General features: G+C 39.7%; 1 protein-coding gene across 1 annotated transcript; it reads left to right on the top strand.

The window, feature by feature from the left end:
- Positions 1–15,194: 15,194 nt before the first annotated feature.
- Positions 15,195–16,202, top strand: LOC147883272 (protein BPS1, chloroplastic-like). The gene has a single exon (XM_087399455.1). The coding sequence runs from the start codon at positions 15,195–15,197 to the stop codon at positions 16,200–16,202; it is 1,008 nt and encodes a 335-aa protein (XP_087255581.1).
- Positions 16,203–24,142: the final 7,940 nt, after the last annotated feature.

Raw genomic sequence — 24,142 nt, 5'->3', positions numbered from 1 at the left:
ATGCTCAATGTACACACCATGTGACACCCTCTTTTGCACTACCTTCTTGAACATTGAAGATGCCCTGCAATGCTCCTCCCAAAACTGTTGTATGATGGACCTAGTGTGATCATCCAATAGCTGATCACTTGAGCATCACCCTTCTTTTTCATGATGTTGAATAAAGGAGCTTCAACTAATGGCCACTCAAAACCCAAAGAGCATCAACATCATGGTCCTCTAGACTCTGCCTCCTAATCATATCTGCTCATAATGTGCATAGTGCGATGTCGAGGGGATGCCATGTGGTGCGTACATGGTCAACCATCTACAGTCTACTAATGGCAGGACGTGCTGCCAAGGCATCTACGGTGTTCCTACGCTTGATGGATGCATAGGACCGATGAACACTAGAAAGGACCTCACTACATACTACCCTATCTCTAGATGCAACAAGGCCAGCAGCCTACTATGCTCCACCAAAGCAGGGTGATCTATCAATCAAGATAGTAGAGCGGACTGTGAAGCTGTTGTAATGTCACTAAATAATGACTCCACTATCCTACTAGCATGACGATGAATGGTAGTCCTAGGCAAGTCACGTCATGATCCATCATAAGGGGGAGGTGAGAGGGGAGGGGGAGGGGTGGGAAGTAGAGTGGAGGGAGTAGAGCTAGAGGGGGGAGGTGGGGGGGGGGGGGAGATAGAGTGGAGGGGGAAGAGCTAGAGGGAATAATGGAGGGGGGAACAAGACGGGGGGGAAGGATGTAAGGCAAACAGAGACCCGGTGGAGTGAAGGAGGGAAGTGGATGGGGGAGGGGAGTGAGGAAGGGTGGAGGGAGAAGAGGTGAAGGGGTGTAAGGAGGTGGGGAGGGTATGGGGGGGAGGAAGAGGGGAGAGAGTATGCAGTGGAGGGGGGGGAGGGGAGGGGGTGATGAGGTGGAGGTTGTGGGGGGGGGCCTGGAGGGGGAGGAGGGAGGGAGGGAGTTGGGGGTGGAGGTGGAGGTGGGAGATGGTAAGGGTGCATCATCAGCAGCACGAGCTCTCGCTCTCACTCTCGAGGCTCTCTTTCGATCACGTGCCTTCCTCTTCCTCTCCTCATGCACGAGAGTATGAGTAGGGGGCATCTTGCTTCTATCACGTCTATCAGATCTACGGCTTTGAGAACCCATCTCAATAAAGGTAGGAGAAAGTGACAAGTGATGGGAAGGCAAGAATTGGAGAGGCTCCAAACAAGGATGCATGAAATGAGTTCTAAAAAAGTAGTCTCTTATAGAGAGGTTGGACAATCCTCCCCTAGATCTTCATTGGATTTGATTGGCTTTCATTGGATGTAGTTTGGCTAAATCTAGTGGTTGTGGTGATTTGGTGGCTCTTCTAATCTGAATCTTGATTGGATTTAGTTTGGCTAAATGTAGTGGTTGTAGTGATTTGCTAAAATAAGTGGCTCTTCTAATTTGACATAATTTTATTTTTTTACACTAATCTTAAAGGAATCCAATCCTATCGGATTTCATGTTTGCATAATATAATGGTATATTCATATGTTTAATTTTAATTTATCTCCAAATTAACCGAATGGTATGTCCTAAAATTTTGATTATGTTATGCAAATATTATGCTTTCACTTAATTTTATTTCCATATTAACCTAATGCTATGTACTAACATCTTGACTCGGGGGGTCACTCATCATATGTAACTATATCATGTGAGTTCAACAGAAGGATAGTTTTTATTTCTAAAATTTACAGAAATAAATATACATAAGGGACTATTTAAATAGTTATGGAAAAAATTTACAGATTTGTATAGAAAAGGGGTACATTTTATTAATGAAAAATTTACAAATAAGGTATTTTAGAAATAGGCCTTGAACGCACGTGATATAGAGGGTTTATACATAGTGACCCCCCTCGAGCATCTTGATTATGTTGCAAATATTATACGTTAACCTATGCTTTAAAAATGGTGTATTGGTATAGTTATGTAGCAACACAATTCACCTATGCTAAATATTGAATCAGATTCCATGCATAATTTTTGGCACGGGAAATTCCACGCATATTTTTTGGCATGGGAAATTCCATGAATATTGGCATAACCATGCGATTTGAAGATTGGCATGGACATGGTTGATGGGTGATGTGGATGCATGCTTATTGCTGAGGTGGCACATCATGTGTCATGCCTCTAAGGTCATCATGCATGAGGTGGCCAAGCATGTGACATGACTTTATGATATGGTAGCACGAGGTGGCAATGATGAGTTGGCAAAGATGAGGTGGGAGATTGAGGTGGTGGCTGACTGATGACTAGGCTCCAACCATGCCAATGATGTGGCTTGATGATGTGGCACATGTGGCTGAGGTGGCAAAAATGTAGAATGGTGAGGTGGCAAATCATTGTGATGTGGTAGCTCATGTGATGATGTGGAAGAGGGTGAGCTGATGATGTGGACATTGATGATGTGTGAAGTGGCAAGAGGTGGGGAGGTGGCATGGGTGATCATCATCAAACTTGCTTACATGGCAGGATGATGAAACAATTTAGATGAGCTATCTAATGTGTCAACCTTCCACATGTGCACCATGCCACCCCCCCAATGGCAGCCACTAGAATTGGTGATCTACTAAGCCTACCTTTCCAAGCCTAATTAGGCTTGGTATTTGGCTTGGCTGGCCCCTTTTCCCTAAAATGCGGGATTTCAACATGGGGAGGCCAAAATTGACACTTCCCTAGGTCAAATTTAACCAAAAATTTTCTTGGATTCATCACATGGAGGAGGTTAACATAGGTGAATTTTGATGTAATTGGTTATGTGCACAAATTATTATATTTATTTCATTTTTCAAGTGAAAGTAAAAATTAATCTCAAATCTCTCAAAATCCAGCCATTAAATTTGTGATCTTTCAATTCCAACACATAACCTTGTGTGTTTACTAACCCTATATCAAATTGGATTTGTTCAATTAATCATAATACTAAAAAAAAATTGTGACAAAAAAAATGTGCCTTTTTTTGTCGTTTGTAAATTTTCAAAATTTAATATTATTTATATAACCCTTCTAAAAAATTCCAAAAAATCAAGTTAAGTTCCACCATATGTGAACACACTTGCTATCAAGTTTCACCTTCATTTGATGTATAACAAGGGTGAAATTGTGAATTTAGTGTCATAGTGTCTGTTTGTAAAAAAGTGTGATAGGCGCTATGACCCTGAAGTCAATCGACAAACAAAGTTTTTATGAGTAACTCCGATTTTCAATTGGATCACACCATTATGTGCACAAAGGCATGTGTGGTGTTTTGTCTTAAGACTTTGAGACCTAAATACTTAGGGAACTAGATCAGATTTACCAATTTGTGTGCAAAAAAGGATGTTCTACCCCCTCCCAAGCCATGGAAAGTGGTCAAAAAGTGGACACCCTTAGCTTGCTACCACCCAAGGTGTTTTTTTGTCTATGTTCATTGATGTGGAAGTTGTAGATTCACAAGCTATCAATGCAGGATAGTGTATTGTTTTAATATATCCTTATTTGTTCACGTTAATTTTGTGCTCATTTGCATTGAACATTTCATGCCATGTGTTGTGAATTTCATCTAAGGAGTGATCCATGTTTGAGAAACTTAGATGTAGAAAACATTGCTCCCTATAATGATTTTCTAGGTCTCATGTTTTGCTATAGTTGTTAATCCCTATAATTTTGGGCTTTTTTCTTTCTTTGCATGCCTTATGCTTTTTTGTGGGGTCATATTGGCTTGCAAACTTTACCAAGAAAAGGCCATATAACATGCTATGCCTCTTTTCTTATACTTTTGAATGATGTCATCAGAGAAAATGTCATTGCTATATCAGGATCTAGTCTTTCAAGCTATCATCGTCTTTTTAGTAGTAATGTGTGTTGTTCAATGATGCTTGTCTTTATATATGTGAATTCTCTTGTGGTTCTTGTTGGTGGTGGTGATAAGCATAAGTATGCTACTTGTTGTGTGTTGATGTGTCATGTATTTAGTATTGCATTTCTTACCTTTCTTATGCACTCGTTTGCTGATGTTTTTTCAAGGGTTCATTGTGCTATTGCGTCTTTCATAGCCTATGTGGTAGCCTTACATGTTTTAGTGTTGTATGATGTTTAATAATTAGCAGCTCCATGTCTGCTAGCTTTGTAATAGAATTGTTGGTTATGATATTGTTGTTCATAATATTGTGACGTAATTTTCCTCACTTAAGACTATTGTTAAGAGGAACTCATTGAATGTGAGTGTTATTATTGATCATTGGATAGTATATTAGCTATATGTTTGAAGTTAATTTTTCCAATTGTGTGGAGGTCCCCTCTTTGTATAGGGTGCAGACTCATCATGTGGCACCTTGGTGGTCTTGGAAACTCAACCTTGCATTTTTTTTCTATTTTTCGCATGTCTTCCTATGCTTGTGGGATTAAAGGTCTTTCTTGTTGATGTCGATTGTTGTGACGTATGTATCAACAAATTTAATAATGTTATTTGTTGTACATTTTCCCTATGGCTGGGGAATTTTTCATCCAAATCAGACTATGGTCATGCTCGCTACCCCTATTTTGGAACTCAATAGCAAATAAGTAGTATTATACGTCTCCTAAAACAGTCTTATCATCTTTCAACAAAGTTTTGATTGTTTAAAATCTATGCACATAGTATTCAATGGTAGTTATCTAATCTGAACGAATAAAATCTCTAAGTTGTTGTGATAATTGCACATCCATTGGGTACTTTTTGCTTTGCAACTTCTTTAAGAATTGTATTAGAGGCTCCTATAGCATTTCTACAGATGAAAATGTGATTGAGAAAGCTGGTGGGCCTAGTTGTTGCACCGTGATGAATGTAATAAGTAGTGCAACGAATGAATTGTAATAAGCAAGTCAATATACATTTGTTGTTTGGGTAAGTGCTCTCGAACTTCATTTTCTCTAACATGTCATATTCTTCAACATTTATGCCAGCATACTATTAATCTTCTTAAGTTTTAAACTATTATCAAATCAAATTGGTACAACAATTACGACTAGAACTTTAGGAGATTCCCATTGAGTAATAAATGCTCATGACAAGGTCTTGTGGGTCAAAAACAAAAACTGCATGTCTCATATTCAAAGCAAAATATGATGTGTCTCGCCAATGAAGCCTATCCTTTGTCCAAGCGGGCTTGCATCGTGGGTCTCATAGTGAAGATGGGTCCAGAGAACACAACCTTAAGATACGTGTATGATGAAATTATCTCAACAGGTGACCTATCAAACGTGAACTGCTCCTGGTGCATGACTGCTCGAGATGTATTGAAGATCATAACCTTGGTTTTACCCAGGTTGACCTTCAAATCATGAGACTCACAAAAAGACTGTAGTGCATTAAGGTGTCTCTGGAGCCCCTCTACTGAGGAAGACAAAAGAGCCACATCATCTACATACAACAATATCCGGATCGGCGTGCCAGCAAGAGAACATCAACCCCCCCTTGTGTTTGCATCATTGTCTCGAGCTTGTCTATGTAGAGGCCAAACAGGGTAGGTGATAAAGGATACCCTTGTTTGACCCTAATAGTGCTCATGATCTCGTCTATCCACCCATATTTTGCCTGGACTTTGCCCGAGACTCTCTCGTAAGGTGCCATGACAGCCCAAATGATCTCTTGGTCATAACCCAAATCTTGTAGGCTCCAGAGGAGGCGGGCTCTCGTCAAAATCGTATCAAATGCTTTGCGGAAATCCACAAGGCAATAGTAAACCCTTTGCTTCCGTGCCCTCGCCTCCTCGATGATACACCTGAGCGTGAGAATGTGATCCATGGTTCCATGATCATGCCGGAATCCAGCTATCCTACTGCTCTAAGTCCTCGACACTCGGCAAATTGACTGGCCTCGCAATCAAGCACTGATGCATAAATCTTGGACATGACATGTCCAATCATAATGGTTCTGTAATTCTCCGGGCTCATGGGATCCCCTGCCTTACTAATATTATCCCTCAAAACATGCATGTTCCGCCACCTAGATTGTGATGATAATAACATGTCTTTCAGCCTTCATACTGCCTACACATGAGCCTTTGAAAAATAAATCCCTTCTCCCATTACATTGGATTAGGACCAAACAATAAACCACTACAAGTTATGTCACCTGGCTCACTCAGATGCAGCCTCATTTAATTACTAATTAGAGTTACCCTAGAGACTGTTAGATGGAAGTACACTGAAATACACCCCAATGACTCCCATGTCCATAGAGTGTCACCAATGTCAATCAGTAGTAAACATCATTTTATATTTAACCCCTTGGGAGTTCCCTAGACGCAGCTAAGTTAAACGATGGTTAACTTCAATGACCCATAGACACGAGGGTTTAGTAGTACATATTTAGCAGTACATGTAGATAATAAGAACATCCCACCAAGCATGAATGTCCTAGGCTATGATAAAGCCTAAACTATTAATAGTGAAACTGCCTATAGGCTTCATATCTAAAAATATGGAGTATGTACAAAGAACACTGTCACTATAGAGCTTAAGATACTATCAACATAGTTCCCATTCACTTGAACTAATGCCTCCATTCCATTGCTATCAACAATGCATCCCCACAATCAAGGAACCCACACAAGAGTCTAGGGTCCATCACATGAATAGCAATATGGATGTGTGAGGTCATGACTAACCTTAGATCCACTGCAAGTAGTGCACTGGTGCTATGTCAATTGACCATTAAGGTCTATGAAGTATAAATCCTAGTCTCCTACATTGACGTGAACATGGAAATGTAAGCATGAAGCTTATTGGCTATAGTAGACAACAATAAGCATAAATGCACACAGAAAACCTTTTGTCCATAACTAAGCTCGGACACTTCTGTTACAAAAAAATCCTTCAAGTGCTCCCACTCACTTCCTTATAGGGTCTCATCTACTAGTATTGTGAAGTCAAAACTCCCAAAGTGTTCTGAGCTTTATGAAGGATGCATTCTTCAAGGCATACATGACTATGCCCTTTTCATTGTACTCATGCACTAAACATGCTTGGAGATTCTTTTGGTCATTCTCATAAATAAAATATGCATTGAAGAAAGATGTTCCAATGCATGCGATTGGGACACAAGGTTATAGAAGGTGGTTTAAAAGGTTTAGTAACACCGCTACTCTATCCTCACGGCAAGGATCGTTCGCTATAATGATCTCATCATTTGCTCCATCATCCATGTCCACCTTATTCACTACAAAACAAATGGTGTGCATGACATTGGAGATTGAGGCTTGATTGTAGTTAAGAATTCATGATGCCCATGGAACATATGTAGCAATACATATCTCAAGCAAGAAGATTATGGCTCTATCAAAATGCTCCCCTCTCACAATTGTAGTAGTAGGATTCACATGAAAAGAGTAGTTGTAAGACCCTCCCTCTCATGGAGCTTTTTGCCCAATGAAGGCACCATCAATTTGGTAAAAGCACTCAAACTCAAGAAGGTCTCTAAAGTGTTGCACAAATGCTGTCTCACAATTGTAACAATCAGTGAAGTTCACTCTTAGGGAAGTGGGATATAAGACCTCAATACCTAAGGTACTTCATCTACATCAATGGCACGTCTTAGTACTCCATCCATACCTTGGCGGTACAACACCCATCAAAGAGAGTGTAGTGCCTACTATCTCTGCGCATCTTCTTTCTCTCATAGCTAGTACTTTTTGGGGGAAAGGAGAAAGTGGTCAGAAATGTGTAGATACCACCATACCATGGATCCCCAAGTTCTATGGCTACTACAAGGTTTACATCGGAGCACTCCTCTAAATCAATCAAAGCATTTTTCAAGTTGGAACAACCCCCTTTTAAAATTTTGAAAGAAAAATCATATTCTTTTAGAACTTCCAACCACTTGGCCAACTGGCCCATGGAATTTGGTGATTAAAGAACTTGCTTTGCAATACCATTGCTAGAAATTATAATGGACTTTGCAGCCACATAATGATTAAATTTCTCAATGTGCAGAACACCAAAGACAAGGCATGATTGTTAGCCTCAGAGTAGCATTGTTTAGTTTCAAGAAATTGTCGAGAAGAAAATCGAATAGAATACATGAATCGATCCTCCCCTTGCTGGAGAAGAATACCTGCTACAGTGTGTTCACTAAACCCAAGATTGATGTAGAAAGTCTTTGACCAATTAGAATTCCATAGAATGGGTTTTGAAGCCAAATCATTCTTGATTTGTAAAAACCCTTGATCACAATCCTCATCCCAAGAGAAATCAACCCCATCTTTTAACAACATAGTCATGGGGCGTGTCAAAGCAACATATTGATCAATGAAGCATCGATAGTATCCTACTATATTAACAAATGAATGCACCTAACATTTAGTTGTTGGCAGGAAGATCTTGAGAATAGCTTCTACCTTCTCAGGGTCACAATGACACCTTTGGATGTCCTTAAGTGGCTCCAATGGTGCATTATCAAGGTTGAGACTACCATTTGCATCATTGACCCTTGGGAAGGCCATCCTAACCTTCATGACATGCTCCTTATGTCCCGAGAATATACAAAAATCATATAAAAACACCTCCAAGAAGAAAAACCCCAAATAAGTAGCAAACACCATTTGCATAAATCTCTGAAAGGTAGCAGGAACATTGGTGAGGCCAAATGCCATCACCTTGAATGCAAACGTCCTCAAGGTGTGAAAAATGTGGTTTTGATCACATCCTCCTCAGCAATTTTGATTTGATAAAACCCGGAGTAACTATCACATAAAGTATAAATCTCATGACCACTCACCATCTCAAGAATGAGGTCCTGAAAAGGTAAAGGATGATGGTCCCTCTTAGTGGCCACATTGAGTTTCTTATAGTCGATGTAGACCAACCACTTGTTGTTTTTCTTGGGAGTGACTACCACTGGTGAAACCCATTCAATATTGTAAACTGGAACAATAAGCCAAGCTTCCATAAGCTTTTTCAGCTATGAGCGCAAAGCATCGGTTTGTATGGGCCCTAGTGGTGGTGGTGGATTAAGCTGACCTCCACGTGCGAGATGGTCCAGCGGAAGGTATCGAGCATGACCTTCATAAACATTTTTCCTCATTTGTTTGGAGTATCATGCAGGCAGTTTCAAACCCAGTCCACAAACAAGACAAGCATGGTATCCACTTGTAACAAGTCTTGCATGCGTGCATTAATGTGTTAGTATAAGACATGTGTGCGAAAGAGAGTCATAAAAGCATAATCTTATAATATACATGTAAAGACACAACCACGTACCTACGCACTCTCCATATCCTAGGTAGTCATGCATGGTCCACATCAAGATACCCCTGACCAAAATGTCATTGGTATGTCTAAGAGCTCTGGAAATATCAAAACCCACACTCCTCTCCATAAGATCTGTAACTCCTCTATCAAAGGTGCCATGTACACGTCCATATTTTTGGCTTTGTACTTCCCTAGCACAAGTAGTGCAAGCATGAGGTGTCCCTTCTTTATTGTTAGCCATGGTGGGATATTGTAATTCACCAAGACTATGGGCCATGTCAACCAAGATGTTGAGAGTAACCCGAAAGGGTTCCAGCCATCCATGGCGAGCCCAAGAATTAAGTTGCATGGCTCCCTCACAAAGTCTGGCCCCACTAATTATCTATGTGCTTCCAAGCTGCACAATCTGTGGGAATCCTCAATGTGTCATCAGTGGACCAATGAGATACATGCCAAGTCATCAACTCCGCTATGGATTTGCATCAAAACATGTTTTGTATTCTTGCAGTGATGGGAATGTGTCTCAACACCTTTACCGGTATTTGCTCACACTACAAGTCATCTCTGTATCGTTGTTTACCACACTCCAGACAACTAGCCAAATCTCCATGCTCATGGCGAAAGAGAATACAATCATTATGGCAATCATGGATGGTATCATAATCCATACCCACCATTATTAGCATCTTCTTTGCTTCATTTCTTGATGTGGGCATGGTATTTGATGCAAGCAACATCTTTTGGAGAAACCTATTGCAATTCAAATATAATAGGCTTTGAATAATGATGATTATAAAACATACATGATGATTCTCAAAACAAAAAATATCCAAATAATGAGTCAATTTCATGCTGAAGCTAACCTCATTAAGGTCGAGACACTTGTATCCGAACACCCATACTTTGCTTGTAGATTCAAGATTGAGAGACAAGCTCATAGTTTAGACATCCTAGCACTCTCCTACAAATGTGTTGATTGCAACTCTCGCATATTGACCTCTGACTCGAATATCACGTGTACATGTGATGTAGTGCCCTAAAAATAGAATCCATCATGTCCACCATACCCTCGTCATCATCTGGCACATCAAAGAGACTATAGTCTTGCTCAAAGTATGAAGGTATACGTGTACCCTCGCCACCCTCCTCATCCTCTCTCAAGATTTCATGTAAATATAAGATCTTGTCTCAAGGTTTCGTGTCGTGTACGTATGCAATATTAATCACAAACTCAAATAGCATTGACTTACTGATGATCCATCACCACATGCAACTCCAACGGTGGGTACTGGGGCTCCTCCCCATACATCCGCAAGTGGCACATGACAATATGGCATTGATGTCGTACTTATCGCTTGCAATGAGTGCAATGACAATGCAACCTCTCCATAAGCCACTATGTGCTCCCGTGCATTGGCGCATCATCTGACGAGCTTCCACTTGTCCCTTCCATCTGCACACCTCCAAAATCACAACATGAGCTGCAAGGAAATCCATAAAGATCCAAAAAATAGCCACCCATGAGCTCTCCTCCTCTCTTCTCATAATAAGTGTCGCACGAATCGTCGCTATGTAGCGACTCTTTGTCCTGTTTTATCGCAATATAGCGATGATTTTAGGATATAACTGTCGCTATATAGCGACTGACCAGTGTTGCTATATAGCGATGCTGGGGGATAAACCCCAAAACCTTGTGCGACGTCGTCTTTCACATCTCTATTCTGGGAAAAGAAAAAATCGTCCTCCCACCTTATAGTCGATGATCTCGCTTTCCTCCTCTCTATTCCCCACACTCCTCACCCCTACCCAACCCCTCTCCCAACACTTGTGCTCCCTCTCCACCCTTCTCTCTCTCTGCTTGTGTGAAAGGAAGTTTTTTAAGAAGGTGTGTCTCTTAAAGCAATGTAGGTTCATTTTTTGTGAGATTCATATTGTGAGTGTTGAAGCATGTTTCTCCTTGTATTGCTAAGCCTATGTGTTAATTTTCATGCTTGATTTTCAAAGGTTAAGGAAAAAAACCAAGATTTGGTGAAAGAAAGAAGACTCACCTCTTCTCTTTTTGGTATTTCTCTTCCTCCTCTTTCTCCTTGTTTGTAGTCTTATGCTTTCTCCTTGTTTGTAGGCTTATGCTTGTCTCCTCAAATTTCCAATCCCTTTGAAAAGTTGCTTCTCCAAGCTCCTCCTTCCTCTAACTAGTTATCTAAAAAATGGTATGTTTCCTCTCTTTTGTAGGGCCAATTCACCGAGCGGGACTTTTCCAGGTAAGAAAGTGATTCCTCTTTTTTTCTTTTGTTATTTTTGTTATTTGCATTGGCTTGGAGCTAGCGCCTTAAGCACTAGCTATAGTGATGGGCATAGGAACCCTCTCTTCATGCATAAGCATAAGCATATGCTTTCTCTCTTTTTCTCTTATGCATATGCTTTTCCCCTCTTCCTTCTCTTCTTTTCTTCTTTTTCCTCTCTTTCAATCTCTTTTCCCGTCTTCCTTCTCGTCTTTTCCCTTCACCCTTCTCTTCTTTTTCCCTCTCTTATTTCCTCTCTTTTTCTCTTCTTTTCTCTTCTCTCTTTTTCTCTTTTTTTCTCTCTTTTTTCCTCTCTTTTCTTATTTTCATATCTCTTTTTTCCTTGTCTTTTCGCCTCTCTCTTTCTCTTTTTTTCTCTACTTTTCATAAGCATATGCATTTGCCTATGCTTTCTCTCGACTTTCCCTCAAATGCTTTCCCTCATATGCATTTGCCTATGCTTATGCTTATTTCCTTCTTCTTAGTCGTATTCGATTCTTTTTTCACATGCTCCTTAGCCATATTTGTTTCTTTTTTTTTCAATCAAGTATGATTTTCATGTTGAGGAAGCCATATTTTTATGTTTTTCACCATGCATCACGCATGGGCATAGGAAAAAATTCCTCAGTGGTCTGGTACCTTGCGGTGGTGATACTTTGCACAGGCCTTGAAATCACCTATGTTACGTCACATGAAAATTATCATGGCCATTGGCTCCCATTTGCATGATGAGTCTAAGCCATATTTCCATTCTTTTCACCACAGATTACAAATGAGCATAGAAAAAAATGCCTTGGTGGTCTGGGTAATTATTTGCTTGGGTATAGCCATTTTTGGTGAGGTTCAGAGAATTTTATGTATATAAGTATCTTGCACGACCCATAACCTATGCATTTCTCAATGGAATTTGGCAATCTTTGTCTTCAAGTTGTAGTACAAATTCCAAACTTGAACATGAAACCAAAAAATCATGGAATAATGATTTGAAACCAGACTATTAAAGCATTACAAGTGCTATTTTGCATGTGAAGCATGCATTCTAAAGAGTATAGGAAATAGCAATTTATTCAAAAACATCAAAATTTTATTCTATACATACATCAAACCAAGTAATCATTCAAAAGTACACTATGTAAGCTTCTCCTCAATCGATGGAAACACCTAAATGTGAACATTAGGTATGGGTTAATAGGACTCCAATGTTATTATATATTTTAGGTTTTTAAAACATTTGAACTTGATTTAGTTTTTGCAAGGTTTAGGAAGGGTGAAACCCCACACTACCCACATTTAGGCATTTTCAACACTAGTATCGATGCTTTTTCAGTAGATATACTAATATCGATAAAATATCAACAAACATTTTGATTTACGTCTTTTTGGCACAAATATCGATGGAATACTTTTAGTCTAAGTAATAAGCATCGAAGAATAGTGTCAAAATAGGGCCTTTGATGGTAGTTACTATAGTGTTTGGCCAAGACTCAATGGCCCCTCAATGGAAAGATAGCTTAATAATGATGAAGTGGAAATAGAACATGTTGAGACTATAGGATTGGAAGCTATTGAGACTATAGACTGGAAGGCCTAGAGGACCATGGATATTGATGATTTCCTCTTCGATGAACAATGAAAATGCATAAAAAAGTAAAAGTCCATATGAGCAAATGGCCAATGCAAAAAAATGAATGAAATCACAAATTTGCAATGATTGGATGAGCTCTTTCTTTCTAGCAGAAATGTAATCCACCTTCATTCAAAAATGTTAATTAGATTCAACCTTTGCATTCTACTCTTTTATACACTTGTTTATTCAAAGGAGTGGATTGGAGTGATTAAATTATATGAAGACATCTTCTTAAGTCAAAGTATATTTTATTGCAAAAAATTTAAAATACAGAATTGCTAATGAATTACATCAATAAAGATTAGATTAGGGTATTAAAAATCAAAACTCATTATAGTCATTACATGACAACATTTTGTGCATGCCACATTTTGCAATGGAAGAACCTATCATAAGCATTTGGTATATAGCACATCAGAAGCATGGACACTAATCACAAAAGAAATTGCAAGAGTAAAAAGCATGCAAATCAAATCGACCTTAGCTCATTTGAATGAACATAGGCCTTCAATTCGATTTTGTAGAAGCATTCCCAAAATCACAAGAAAGGACAAGAAAGATTGTGGACACAAAAAAGACAAACTTGAGAATTGCAAGCAAGCTCAGTTGAACAAACTTTAGAATAATAGAGCATATTTTTCTACCACTCAACCAATTTGGAGAGTCCCAAATTCACGAGATTTTCTAACTTTTGCTAATCTAGTCTTAATTCCTCTTTTAATGTAACATAATCTCTTCATTATGTAGTAAACAATTTAGGAAGCAAATTTGTATTTACTTTACTTCTAAATGAGTGTTTAAACTGTCTAATAGGAACATGATTCCAAGGCTATTTGCAAGCATGTGTCATCTAGAAAGGTATGTTTCACTTTGCTTTCATAAGGTGATTGCTTATTTTATGGATTTAACATGTGCATCTAAACCTACATTTACATTATGGATCGAAGAAGCTTGAAATACGTATTTGTCTTGGTAATAGCTTACAATTACTAAAATCAAGCATTAGGAATATATATGTATGAGGCATTACAAGATACACGATGGCCATAAAGACTAAAATTATGATGAATAGTGTAGCTCATGATTTGCTAAGGTAGAGCATTAGTTAAAAATTTCCTAATAACTGCAAATTAACTTTTTTCGTAGCCAGATAGATGGTGGGGTTATGTATTGAGTTTTGAAGCTAAAAAATGAAATATTGTTGAATTCAATGTGCAATGGTAGGAGCGTTGATTTGTAGGCTAACGAAATTTTTAATTTGATTAGGCTAGAATGAGGTGGAAAATGGTCAAACACATGGCTAAAATTTTGCTTTGCTCTAGGATCACTATAATATTAAAGCAAGCATGGGTTAATGATTGCTTGCATGTGGACATAAGGGAGTGTGTCACTGTATTCTTGAGAAGGGCGAAGGGAAAGGCATCAAAGAGGCTCTTATTCCACCTTATATTGAGCTACAGACATTGTATGCTGAGACACGCGCATAAATTTTAAAGAACGAGGAGGGATTGCTTGGAAGAAAACTATAATGCGAAGGCAAAAAGCTGTCATGGATAATCTTCGTAGCCGTATAACTTATTCGATTGATTGAGAGTTGAAGTTAAGAAAGAGGCAAATGTTTGGTGGCAGTGAGGGAGGCAGAAAGCAATCCTTTGAGGAGACCGCGCTGACTGGTCTGTATGGAGTGCGATGGACGTGGTCGAATAGAGACCTGCCGCGTGGATAGAGATTCTGGAGTTGTAGACCAGCGAGGACTGATTGGACAGCTGGCCGGCTTCAAAATATGAAAGGTCTTTCAAAATATGCAGTTTTGCATCAACTTTACGTTGCTTGAGCTCCTGCCTTTGTCTCCTCTCCGCCATCCCCGCCATAGCCACCCCACCCTCCTCTCTTTACAATATTCAGCTTCCCCGCTGTCCTCTCCCTGCTCCCCCTCCCCCCCTCACTATTTCACTCCCCCCACTTCGTGTTCCCCTTCGCCCAACACCCCTTCTCTTCCATTCCTCCCTTCTCCTCCCCCCTTCCTCACCCACCATGGTCTGCTCCACCTTCCCCCCACCTTCTCATCCCACCTCCCTCCCTGCCTTGCACACTTTCGACACCGATCTTTCCCAACGCCTCCTCCACCTCCACCAGTCTCCGGATTCCTCCTACCTCTCGCTCACCTGGCTCCTTGATGCCTTGGCCGTCGCCCTCTGCGCACACTCCTCCATCCAAGGCCTTATTCCTAGCCTCCCCATGCCTTTGGACGAGAAGGAGCACAAGATAATTCAGCAATACATGGACGATAGCGTGAAGCTGCTAGACGTCTGCAATGCTTTGAGAGATGTGACTGGTGGCATGAACCATTACCTTAAGGACATTCAGCTTGCCCTTCGTTACTTGGGCCCAAATGAACATGTCAATGAAGCAATGGTGGTGCGGGCAAGAAACGCTCTCTCAAAATGCACTGACGCAATGAGCGAAACGGGGAAGGCGCACGCTGGGCTTGAGGGCTCAGAAGTTGTAACCTGTAGGTCCATGCTACGAAGGATGAGAGGACAGCTTCCGGTTAATGGGACGAAAAATCCATCCAAGTCCGGTGCTTTATTCACCGCATTGTATGGAGGGGAAGCGGTTGCCATTTCCGTTCTTGGGATTCTTGCTGCTGCGTTGCCAATGAAGCCAAGGAGATCTCAGCTGCCTGCCCTCCGAATGGTGAACCAGGCATTGTGGGTGGTTCCTTTGCTGAGTTTACGCCGCAATATAAACAAGGAGCTGGCGATGCGGAAGGCCAAGGGTGCTAGTGCTCCCTTGCAAGAGCTTCACAATGTACAAGCGTCTGTCATAGAAGTACGCAACCTGCTGAAGAAACTCGCGGAAGAGGATGCATCCACCTCTCCAAACAACAGGAGAGACGAACTCAGGCGCGTGGTTGCAACTCTTAGAAAGAACGCAGACGACCTGGGAACATGGATAGCACCGCTACAGCAGCAAATCGATGATCTCTTCAACATCCTTGTAGACACGCAAGTGGCGATTCTCAATGTCACGACTCATTGAGCAAGGAGGAGTTTCTAGGCGTATGTGAGAGCACATGGGTTCTAACATAGAACGAATCTCCAAGGGCTCCAAGGGATTCCATGTTGAAATGCACGTTCTAAGTAAGAACGAATCTCCAAGGGAATCCAATTTCCATGTTGGTTGGCTACACTATTCCAAGTGGAGGAATGGTCACAAGTGAACAAGTCACACGAAATGTGGCTCAAGGCTTTTGATTGGTTGCAAAAAATGCGCATGAGAACACCCTCCTGAGTGCCTTGGAACAATTCATGTATACTTCAATGGCGGCTCTCAAAACTATCATTTCATAAACTTTTTTCGAGAAAAACATTCTACTTGTGCCCTAAACTAATTGATTTGGTGTTCCTCCACTTGTCCTAGTTGCTCGTGTTTGATTCCCTCCAAAAGACCCCTCCTGCCTACCAGCATAGGCCAAAGGCATTTATGCCCCTCGTAGATGAATGTCTGTATGTGTGTGGGTGTGTGAGTGGGGGGGGGGACCAGGAATATGATATCATAGGCAATCTAAACAAAGTCTCAAACTTAGGGTCATGGGCATGAAAGCCAATGCTAATTTACTCAAACCCTCAAGGGTAGATTAATGACTTTAGCATGAATTGAAAGCACACTCTCTCAATCTTAATTTTTATGCCACTTTAAATGTTGAGTTTTTGCCAAACAATTTTGACTTTTGATTTTTATTTGTTCATAAAGCAATTATTGATTGTTAGAATGAATTTTATATACATAAGGAGACCTCTTTTTTGTATTTAGTGTTTAAGCTAAAACACAAAGGTTTATACATAAAAAACAAGATTCAATAGAGTGTATGCATTAAAACACAAGAAGGCTTGCTTGGTATTAGAGAATAGAAAATGGTGACAATTTTCTCCTTGACAATATTGATCTCCCAAACTACCGTACTTGAGGGTAATATGTTCTCCCATGTGATGTTTCTCGTTAGTTTTATTGTGATATTTAATGATGCATAGTTGCATATAAATATTACAATTTACAATTTACATAGTAATTTCACCAATTTTGTTTCTCGTGGTTCACTTTGCATGGTGTTTATTGACACCACTGATTGGTGTTTATTAACACCACCAACTATGTGATTTTCAAACTCTAACACACTACCAAAATGCTATGTTAATCCAGTTCCTACAACCTTGAATCAAAATTTCCACAATCAATGAAGTTTCCCATAATCATTGGAGTTTTTAAAAATTAATAGAATTTTCAATAATAGTATAACTCCCATCATTAATAGAATTTCTCATAATCAATTATTTTTTTTGCAAATTTAATGAAATCCAACCAATTCCAAAATTCCCAAAATGTGATATTTTTTCCACTTAAACTAATATTGTGTTAAATCCCTTATACATGCCAAAGGTAACGTAGCTAGAGAAGGTCTTAGTGTGGAATCAAAATGCACATTTGATGTTTGTCAAATTCGAACTTCCAAAAGAGACAGACTCATTCTTGAAATGGGTCTTTGATAGATCTCCAGTTCCAAGTGTCATTGATGTTGAGACAAAAGGAGAGTTTCTTTCAATTGAAGGGTTTGCATCCTTAAAAGTTGAATGGCACATGGCAAGAGACCTTAAAATGTTGAAGTATATGTTTGGAATAGAATTGAGTGCAAATGCAAAATGTCCGTGCCTTTTTTGCATGGACTCACAACAATTTTGAGTGAGTAACGATAAGAGCATAGGAAAACTTAGAGGGAAAGGGAAAATCGAAGAGGAAAAAGACATTGGGAATGGTAAATATGTGATGATTGACATCAATGATCATAGACGATGCTAACAAATAGTTGTACTAGTTGTGATCAGGATGTTGCACCTGAGGAAGATGAAATAGATGAAAAATGGGATCCAATTTTAAACATCCCATTACAAAGAGTGTATTTCATGTTTCATGCCAAGATGTGGCTCATTTAAAAGTTGCTATACTTGCACATTGTATATGTATGGAACATGAATCTAGAAAAGAGGGTGGCATCATGTAAGCAAGGGTTGAAGCTCTTCTCTCAAGCATGGGTCTACATGAAGGGAATGTAAAGCTATCCAAAGACACATAAGTCTTAGGAAAATCAGGAAGTCTTTTAAATGAAGTGTCCATGGGGGGAACAAAGGCATGAAGGTTCTTCTCTTATCATGGGAAAATTTGATTAAATATGCCTTGGAATGATAGGAAAGAGTTATGTGATTGTACCAATAATTTGGAAGCCGATCCTTATGTGAGAACCATGAGAGTACATGTTTGGAAAGCATTTGACATGGTAAAGATTTCAAGAAAGTATTCCATAGGCAATGAGGACGTGCAACTATATTAAGTCCACTCGCATCAACTAGCACTCATGTTCATGGTCTGTAATTTCCCCAAAACACAAAGAATAGAAGTAGCAAACAACACCCACAAGTATAATGAATTCTAACTCACCCTCCCCCACTCAACCTTACCACTATTCAGACATAGGTCATGGTTTACTTTCTTTCCCAACTTATGAAAGGGTTTATGGTGGTGATATGAACCACAATCGAATCAAATGATGAGCCTCTATTGCCCTTTCCACAAATATATAGCACCGGGCTGCATGGGAAACTGTGAATTTGCAACCAACAACACCATCGATAGTTAAGCTACTACCGGTGGTAATATGAAAAATACCTCTGGTAATACAACATTTCCACCAGTTATAATACCATCAATAATAGTAATCGCCGATATTAGTAATATTACCGTCGGTAATATATATATATATTATTAGTAGTTATGTGAATACTATCGGTGGTATTTTTACCCAATTTCCCAGTGATTTTTCCTAGTAAGCAACGTGATCACATTGTTTTCATGCTACTTTAAAGTGTAATTAACCAAATGCTAGTAACCCATTAACGCAAACGTGAAAATGTGAACGTGATCCTAGGGTGCTCTTGATTAGGTTCATTTGCTCAAGAGCATGCCAACTGACATACCTCTCACTATCATATGCAATAGAATCCTATGCAATGACATAAGGAAGAAGCATATTCTCTTGATTATGTTCATTTGCTCAAGATCACACCAACTGACATACCTCTCACTATCATATGCAATAGAAGCCTATGCGATGACATGAGGAAGAAGCATATGGCAAATTGATTTTTCTTACTTATGGTAACATTCTATTTGGCTCACTTTCGAGATTAGTTTAGAGAGAGAGAGAGAGAGAGCTTGTTATGCAAGTGCATATAAGTATCCATGATTGGGTCGGTTCTTTAATTTTATGGCATTTATTATGGAAAATGCTTTATTTTTTAAATCTTAAATTTAAATTTCAATGGCAAATAGGGAATGTTTTTTCATTTAGGTTTTGGGATTTTAGGAATTTGGATGGAATGCACATGTAAGGATTTGCTTTATTCCATAAACTTTAATTCCAAATGCTAAATGCATTTTCATTTAGTTGCACATTTTGATTTAGAATTGCAACCTACATTTTAATTTAGGATTGCTAGTATAGAAGCTCGGATGGATTTCTACAAATTAATTTATTCTATAAATTGATTTACATTATTTTGCTCTATATATAAATTTCAATTGTCAATTCCTTTCGATGTAGTTTTGTGTTTTCATTCATAATTGCAACCATATAACTTGAAAGAACATAAACTTCAAAGAACTATTTTTTTCCATTAATATAAACTAATGTTAAGGTATAACTTGAAAGAACATATAGTTTGCATAGTATCATATACATCCATCATAGATCAAGATACATTGTAAAGAGTTCAAAGTCATACTTATGGATGTAACACATGTCCTAAGCCCAACACCATGTACAATGCTATCGATAGTTGGGTGTTGGCTCTTTCCCACGATTTCTACAGGAAGAGCATGGTATTCTCAGTATGCAAGGTTTCGAGGCTTTTTGTCACCTACAATTATATCAGTGTTGTCGTTTGTAGAGTATAAGTGTAGCTTAGAACCTCTAGTCGTATTCCGATGAGAGACGTAGGCTTACATGTGGTGAGCAAACATGGTGCATGCATGTGTGAAAGGGACATGCATCATCATGGTTGGGGTAATGAAGGCTTTCGCCTTCATTGGGGGTTGAAGGGTTTAGGAGGAGTTTAAGGGTTAGAGGGAGGTTTAGGGTTTAGAAGGAGGTTCCAAGGTTCAGAGAGAGGTTCCAAAGTTTATAAGAGGTTCAACGGCTAGAAGGGGGATCCAAGGTTCAGGGTAGAGTACATGGTGGAGAACTCATCTCCCTCAGGGAACATGGAGGTTAAGGGTTGATGAACTAAGGGTTTAGGGCAAGCATAGGAGTGGGAGAGGAAGAAGATGCAAGAGTATGGGGGGAAAGGAAAGAGAGAAGAAGGGAGGAGGAGGGAGGAGGAGGAGGAGGAAGGAGAAGAAGGATGAGAAGATAGGAGGAGGAAGGAGGAGGAGGATAAGAAGAAGGGAGGAGGAGAGGGAGAGGATGGGTTGCAAGGTTGGAGGAGAGGGGAGGAGGAGTTGCAAGGTTAGGACATGCTTTTGGATGTGGAGCGAATGGAAGCATGGACACTTGAGACAACTAGTTGGAATACCAAAGTAGAACTCAACACAATGCCCCAAAGAGTTTGGGCTTCATTCCATTATAGGGTATTGATACAAGTTGGAGAGCTTCTCTCTTTGCATGAAGGAATTGTAAGAGATTCGCTCTCTACATGTAGAACTTGCATGTAGGAATTGCAAGTTGCATGTAGGAGTTGTATTTAGAACTCGCATGTTGCATGTTGCATGTAGGAGTTGCATGTAGAACTCATATGTAGAACATGCATGTAGGAATCGCATATAGGACTTGCATGTAGAACATGCATGTAGGAGTTGCAAGTAGAACTTGCATGTTGAGGATTCCTAAGAGAGATTATTCTTAGCCTTATGCAAGTACAAGCAGAGCTTTGCCGCTACTCTACACACACATTCTGTACTATCTAAGTCCATGTTGGCATAGAGAGAACATACCCTCGGATCCATTTTATTACCCGTCCTCGAGTTATGGCTTATTGTGATCATGTAGCTGGGATGCCATGCGTGAAATCCACTGGCTGTGGAACTTGTGTCATTCCAGTCGATCCTGCTATAAAGACTTGGCACCTTACAATTTTTACTCTATTTCCAGGTAGCTTGTATCCACCATTTGTTCGAATAGAGATATGTGGCATACTCCTAAGAAGATGATTCTTTGATAGAGTCGGCTTGTAATCGGAGCATCGATCCATTCATTAGGATTGAAATTGAGTGGAGGAAAATGGCGATCAAGGTGGCCGGGGACCTCCAGAATGTATTCCAATGTTTTGCAGAAATAGCACTTTGGTGAAGGAAGCGGTCCAATCATTATTTGCTCATGCTGTTGAAGTGCTCGGATCATTGTACCTTGGATATTCCATTCAACACCAAAGTATGGTTCAATCATTGGCCAATTAATGGTGCGATCTTCACTCAAAGTGTGTATGTTGGCTTCCCATCTGTGACGTCGTGGAACTGCATAGAACTTGGAATGGGTTCTGAGACATGGAGGTGCATGGAGGTACTCTTTCAAGAAGATTACATCAAAGAGCTTGGGACAGCACCAATCAGGTTGGGGATCCAACTTGCTTATCCAATCTTCACTAATTTAACACTAACGAAGGTTGGTAGGGAAGTTGTCCAGGGTCCATCCACCTCAAGTTTTCATATCAAGATATTTCCTCCAAAATTCCTTGATGGGGTTACTGGGAAGTGGTATTTCATCAAAATCATACGCATCATTGGAATTTTGAATGGAGTATGAATTGGATTATCCGGATCCTGATATTGAAAATCGAATATTGTGTCATTTTTTGATGATGGCAGCACAAGTATTATCGGAGGTGATGATAGGGCAAGGAGAGAATCTGGAGACATGGGGGAGAAATATGGAAGAGTATTAGTTATGGAAGGGGGGAGTAGAGGGGAGGGGGGAAGAATTGGGTAAATGGTTCAAGCAGCTTGGTAATCCTCAAGGGTAGGATTAGCAAGGGAAGGGAGGAAGCTAGTTGTGAGGGGCTCATAAGTTTGTGACTATTGGGTTAGTTGAAAATGGTGAGAGACATGAGAAAAGAGACGATGAAGGAAATGGATGTTAGGATGGAGCTCATGGAAGGTTAAGAGGATGGTAGCATCAAGGGTAAGTGAGGTTATGATGTTGGTAGAGAGAGTGGTTAGATATGGGAAGTTGGATTTGAGATAGGCCCTGTCATCTTCCATGAAGGAAAGTAGAGAAATACCAAAAAAAGAAGAGGTGAGCCTTCTTTCTTTCATGAAATCTCGTTTTTGGTCCCTCAACTCTAAAAATCCAGCATAAAAATGAGCACATGGTCTTAGCAATGCAAGGAGAAACATGCCTCAACACTCACAAAATGAAATGGGGAAAGGAAAAAACCTACATTGTTTAAATAGACACACTTTCTTGGAAAATATCCTTTCACATGAGTAGAGAGGGAGAAGGGTCCACAAGTGTTGGGAGAGGGGCGAGGGGTGTGGGGAAGAGGTTGGAGGAAGGTGAGGTCTCCAAAGGTGAGGAAGGATGAGAGGCTTTTGCTTTTCCTGTAGTAGAATTGTGAGGGCAGTGATGCACGAGTTTTGGGTTTTAGCTCCCATAGTCAGTATATACTGATGTTGTTTCATCGACATATACCGACAAGCTATATATTCCTTGAAGGTTGGTATATACCAATGGAACAGGGCATAATGTCAGTATATACCGACATTATAGGGCATAAAAGCTAGCAATACACATAAAGGCTAACAATAGGCTTATTTTTTCATTTTGAGTGGATTTCCTTACATTTTGTGTTGTGATTTTGGAGGTGTGCAGATGGAAGGGATGAGTGGAAGCTCGTCAGATGATGCACCAATTCTCGAGAGCACGGAGCGGCTTACGAAGAGTTTGTATTGTCATTGCACTCATTGCAAGTGAGAAGTATGACATCAACACTGTATTGTCATGCGCCACTTGCGAATGTATAGGGAGAATATCCAAAACTTTCTCTCTTGCACTGCCAACATAAGTCGAATGCACATTCCTAAGATCTTTGCCAGGTATGTTGTGTGGGGAATTCTCGGTTCGAGCAATGCCTCCTGTTCAGCCCATCATCAGTAGAGGAAAGAACAAGGCAGATGAAGGTGCGTCCTCTCCAAAGGTGAGTTTTTGGGATTGTGTCTCATTTTTAGTTTTGTCTCCATTAGTTTCTTAGTCTTTAGTATTCAGTCAAATCCTCAAAAGGCTTCGTTTTTGCTTCTGGTTGTGGTATGGGCTACAAAGTCAATAAGCTGTTGGCATGCTCCCACGGTAGAAGCAAGAATGCTAAAGGCCTTTTTGCAAAACAAAAGATGACTTCAATCGCAAAGTATGAATTGTCTATAAAGGGAGAGAACCTGAGGTGGCTTACCAAAAGGGAGGTAACAATGAGGGATTGGCTTAAAGTGTTTTTGGAGCTTCCTCAAAGGGGCCACAAGGTTAAACTCAAAACCATCAAGCAGGAATACTATTCACAATTTTATACCTTGTACAAACACTATTATGGATGTGTCAATTTTACGAGCAAAAACCTATGAGTAGGTTTATCCGAGTGTGTTTTTCAAGAGATTTAAAAAAAAAAGTATTTCTTTAGGAAACATGGTTTTTACACTTTTATTTTCACTAGAAGTAGATCCCTTTATCATAAAAATATATAGACTAGTCACTCATTCATTTTTACACAACATAATTTTCTTATTTATAGACATTCCTTTTTACCCCTGTTATTACCTTAAAAATGTGTTGAAAAATAATTCCTTTAAGAAACATCCCTCATAATTACTCTTAATGTAATAATAGTATACATATTTAATTACTTATGAACACATTTATATCATATGGCAATATCTTTCTAGTGTTTTTA

Source organism: Dipteris shenzhenensis, chromosome 28 (assembly GCF_047967505.1).
Source record: "Dipteris shenzhenensis isolate YYH24624 ecotype China chromosome 28, Dip_SZ_1.0, whole genome shotgun sequence".
Classification (NCBI taxonomy): domain Eukaryota; kingdom Viridiplantae; phylum Streptophyta; class Polypodiopsida; order Gleicheniales; family Dipteridaceae; genus Dipteris; species Dipteris shenzhenensis.
This window is presented reverse-complemented; position numbering and strand designations above follow the sequence as displayed.

What these genes read in the sequence shown, in the direction of transcription:
- LOC147883272 (XM_087399455.1), top strand. Translation starts at nt 15,195, where the DNA reads ATGGTCTGCTCCACCTTCCCCCCACCTTCTCATCCCACCTCCCTCCCT.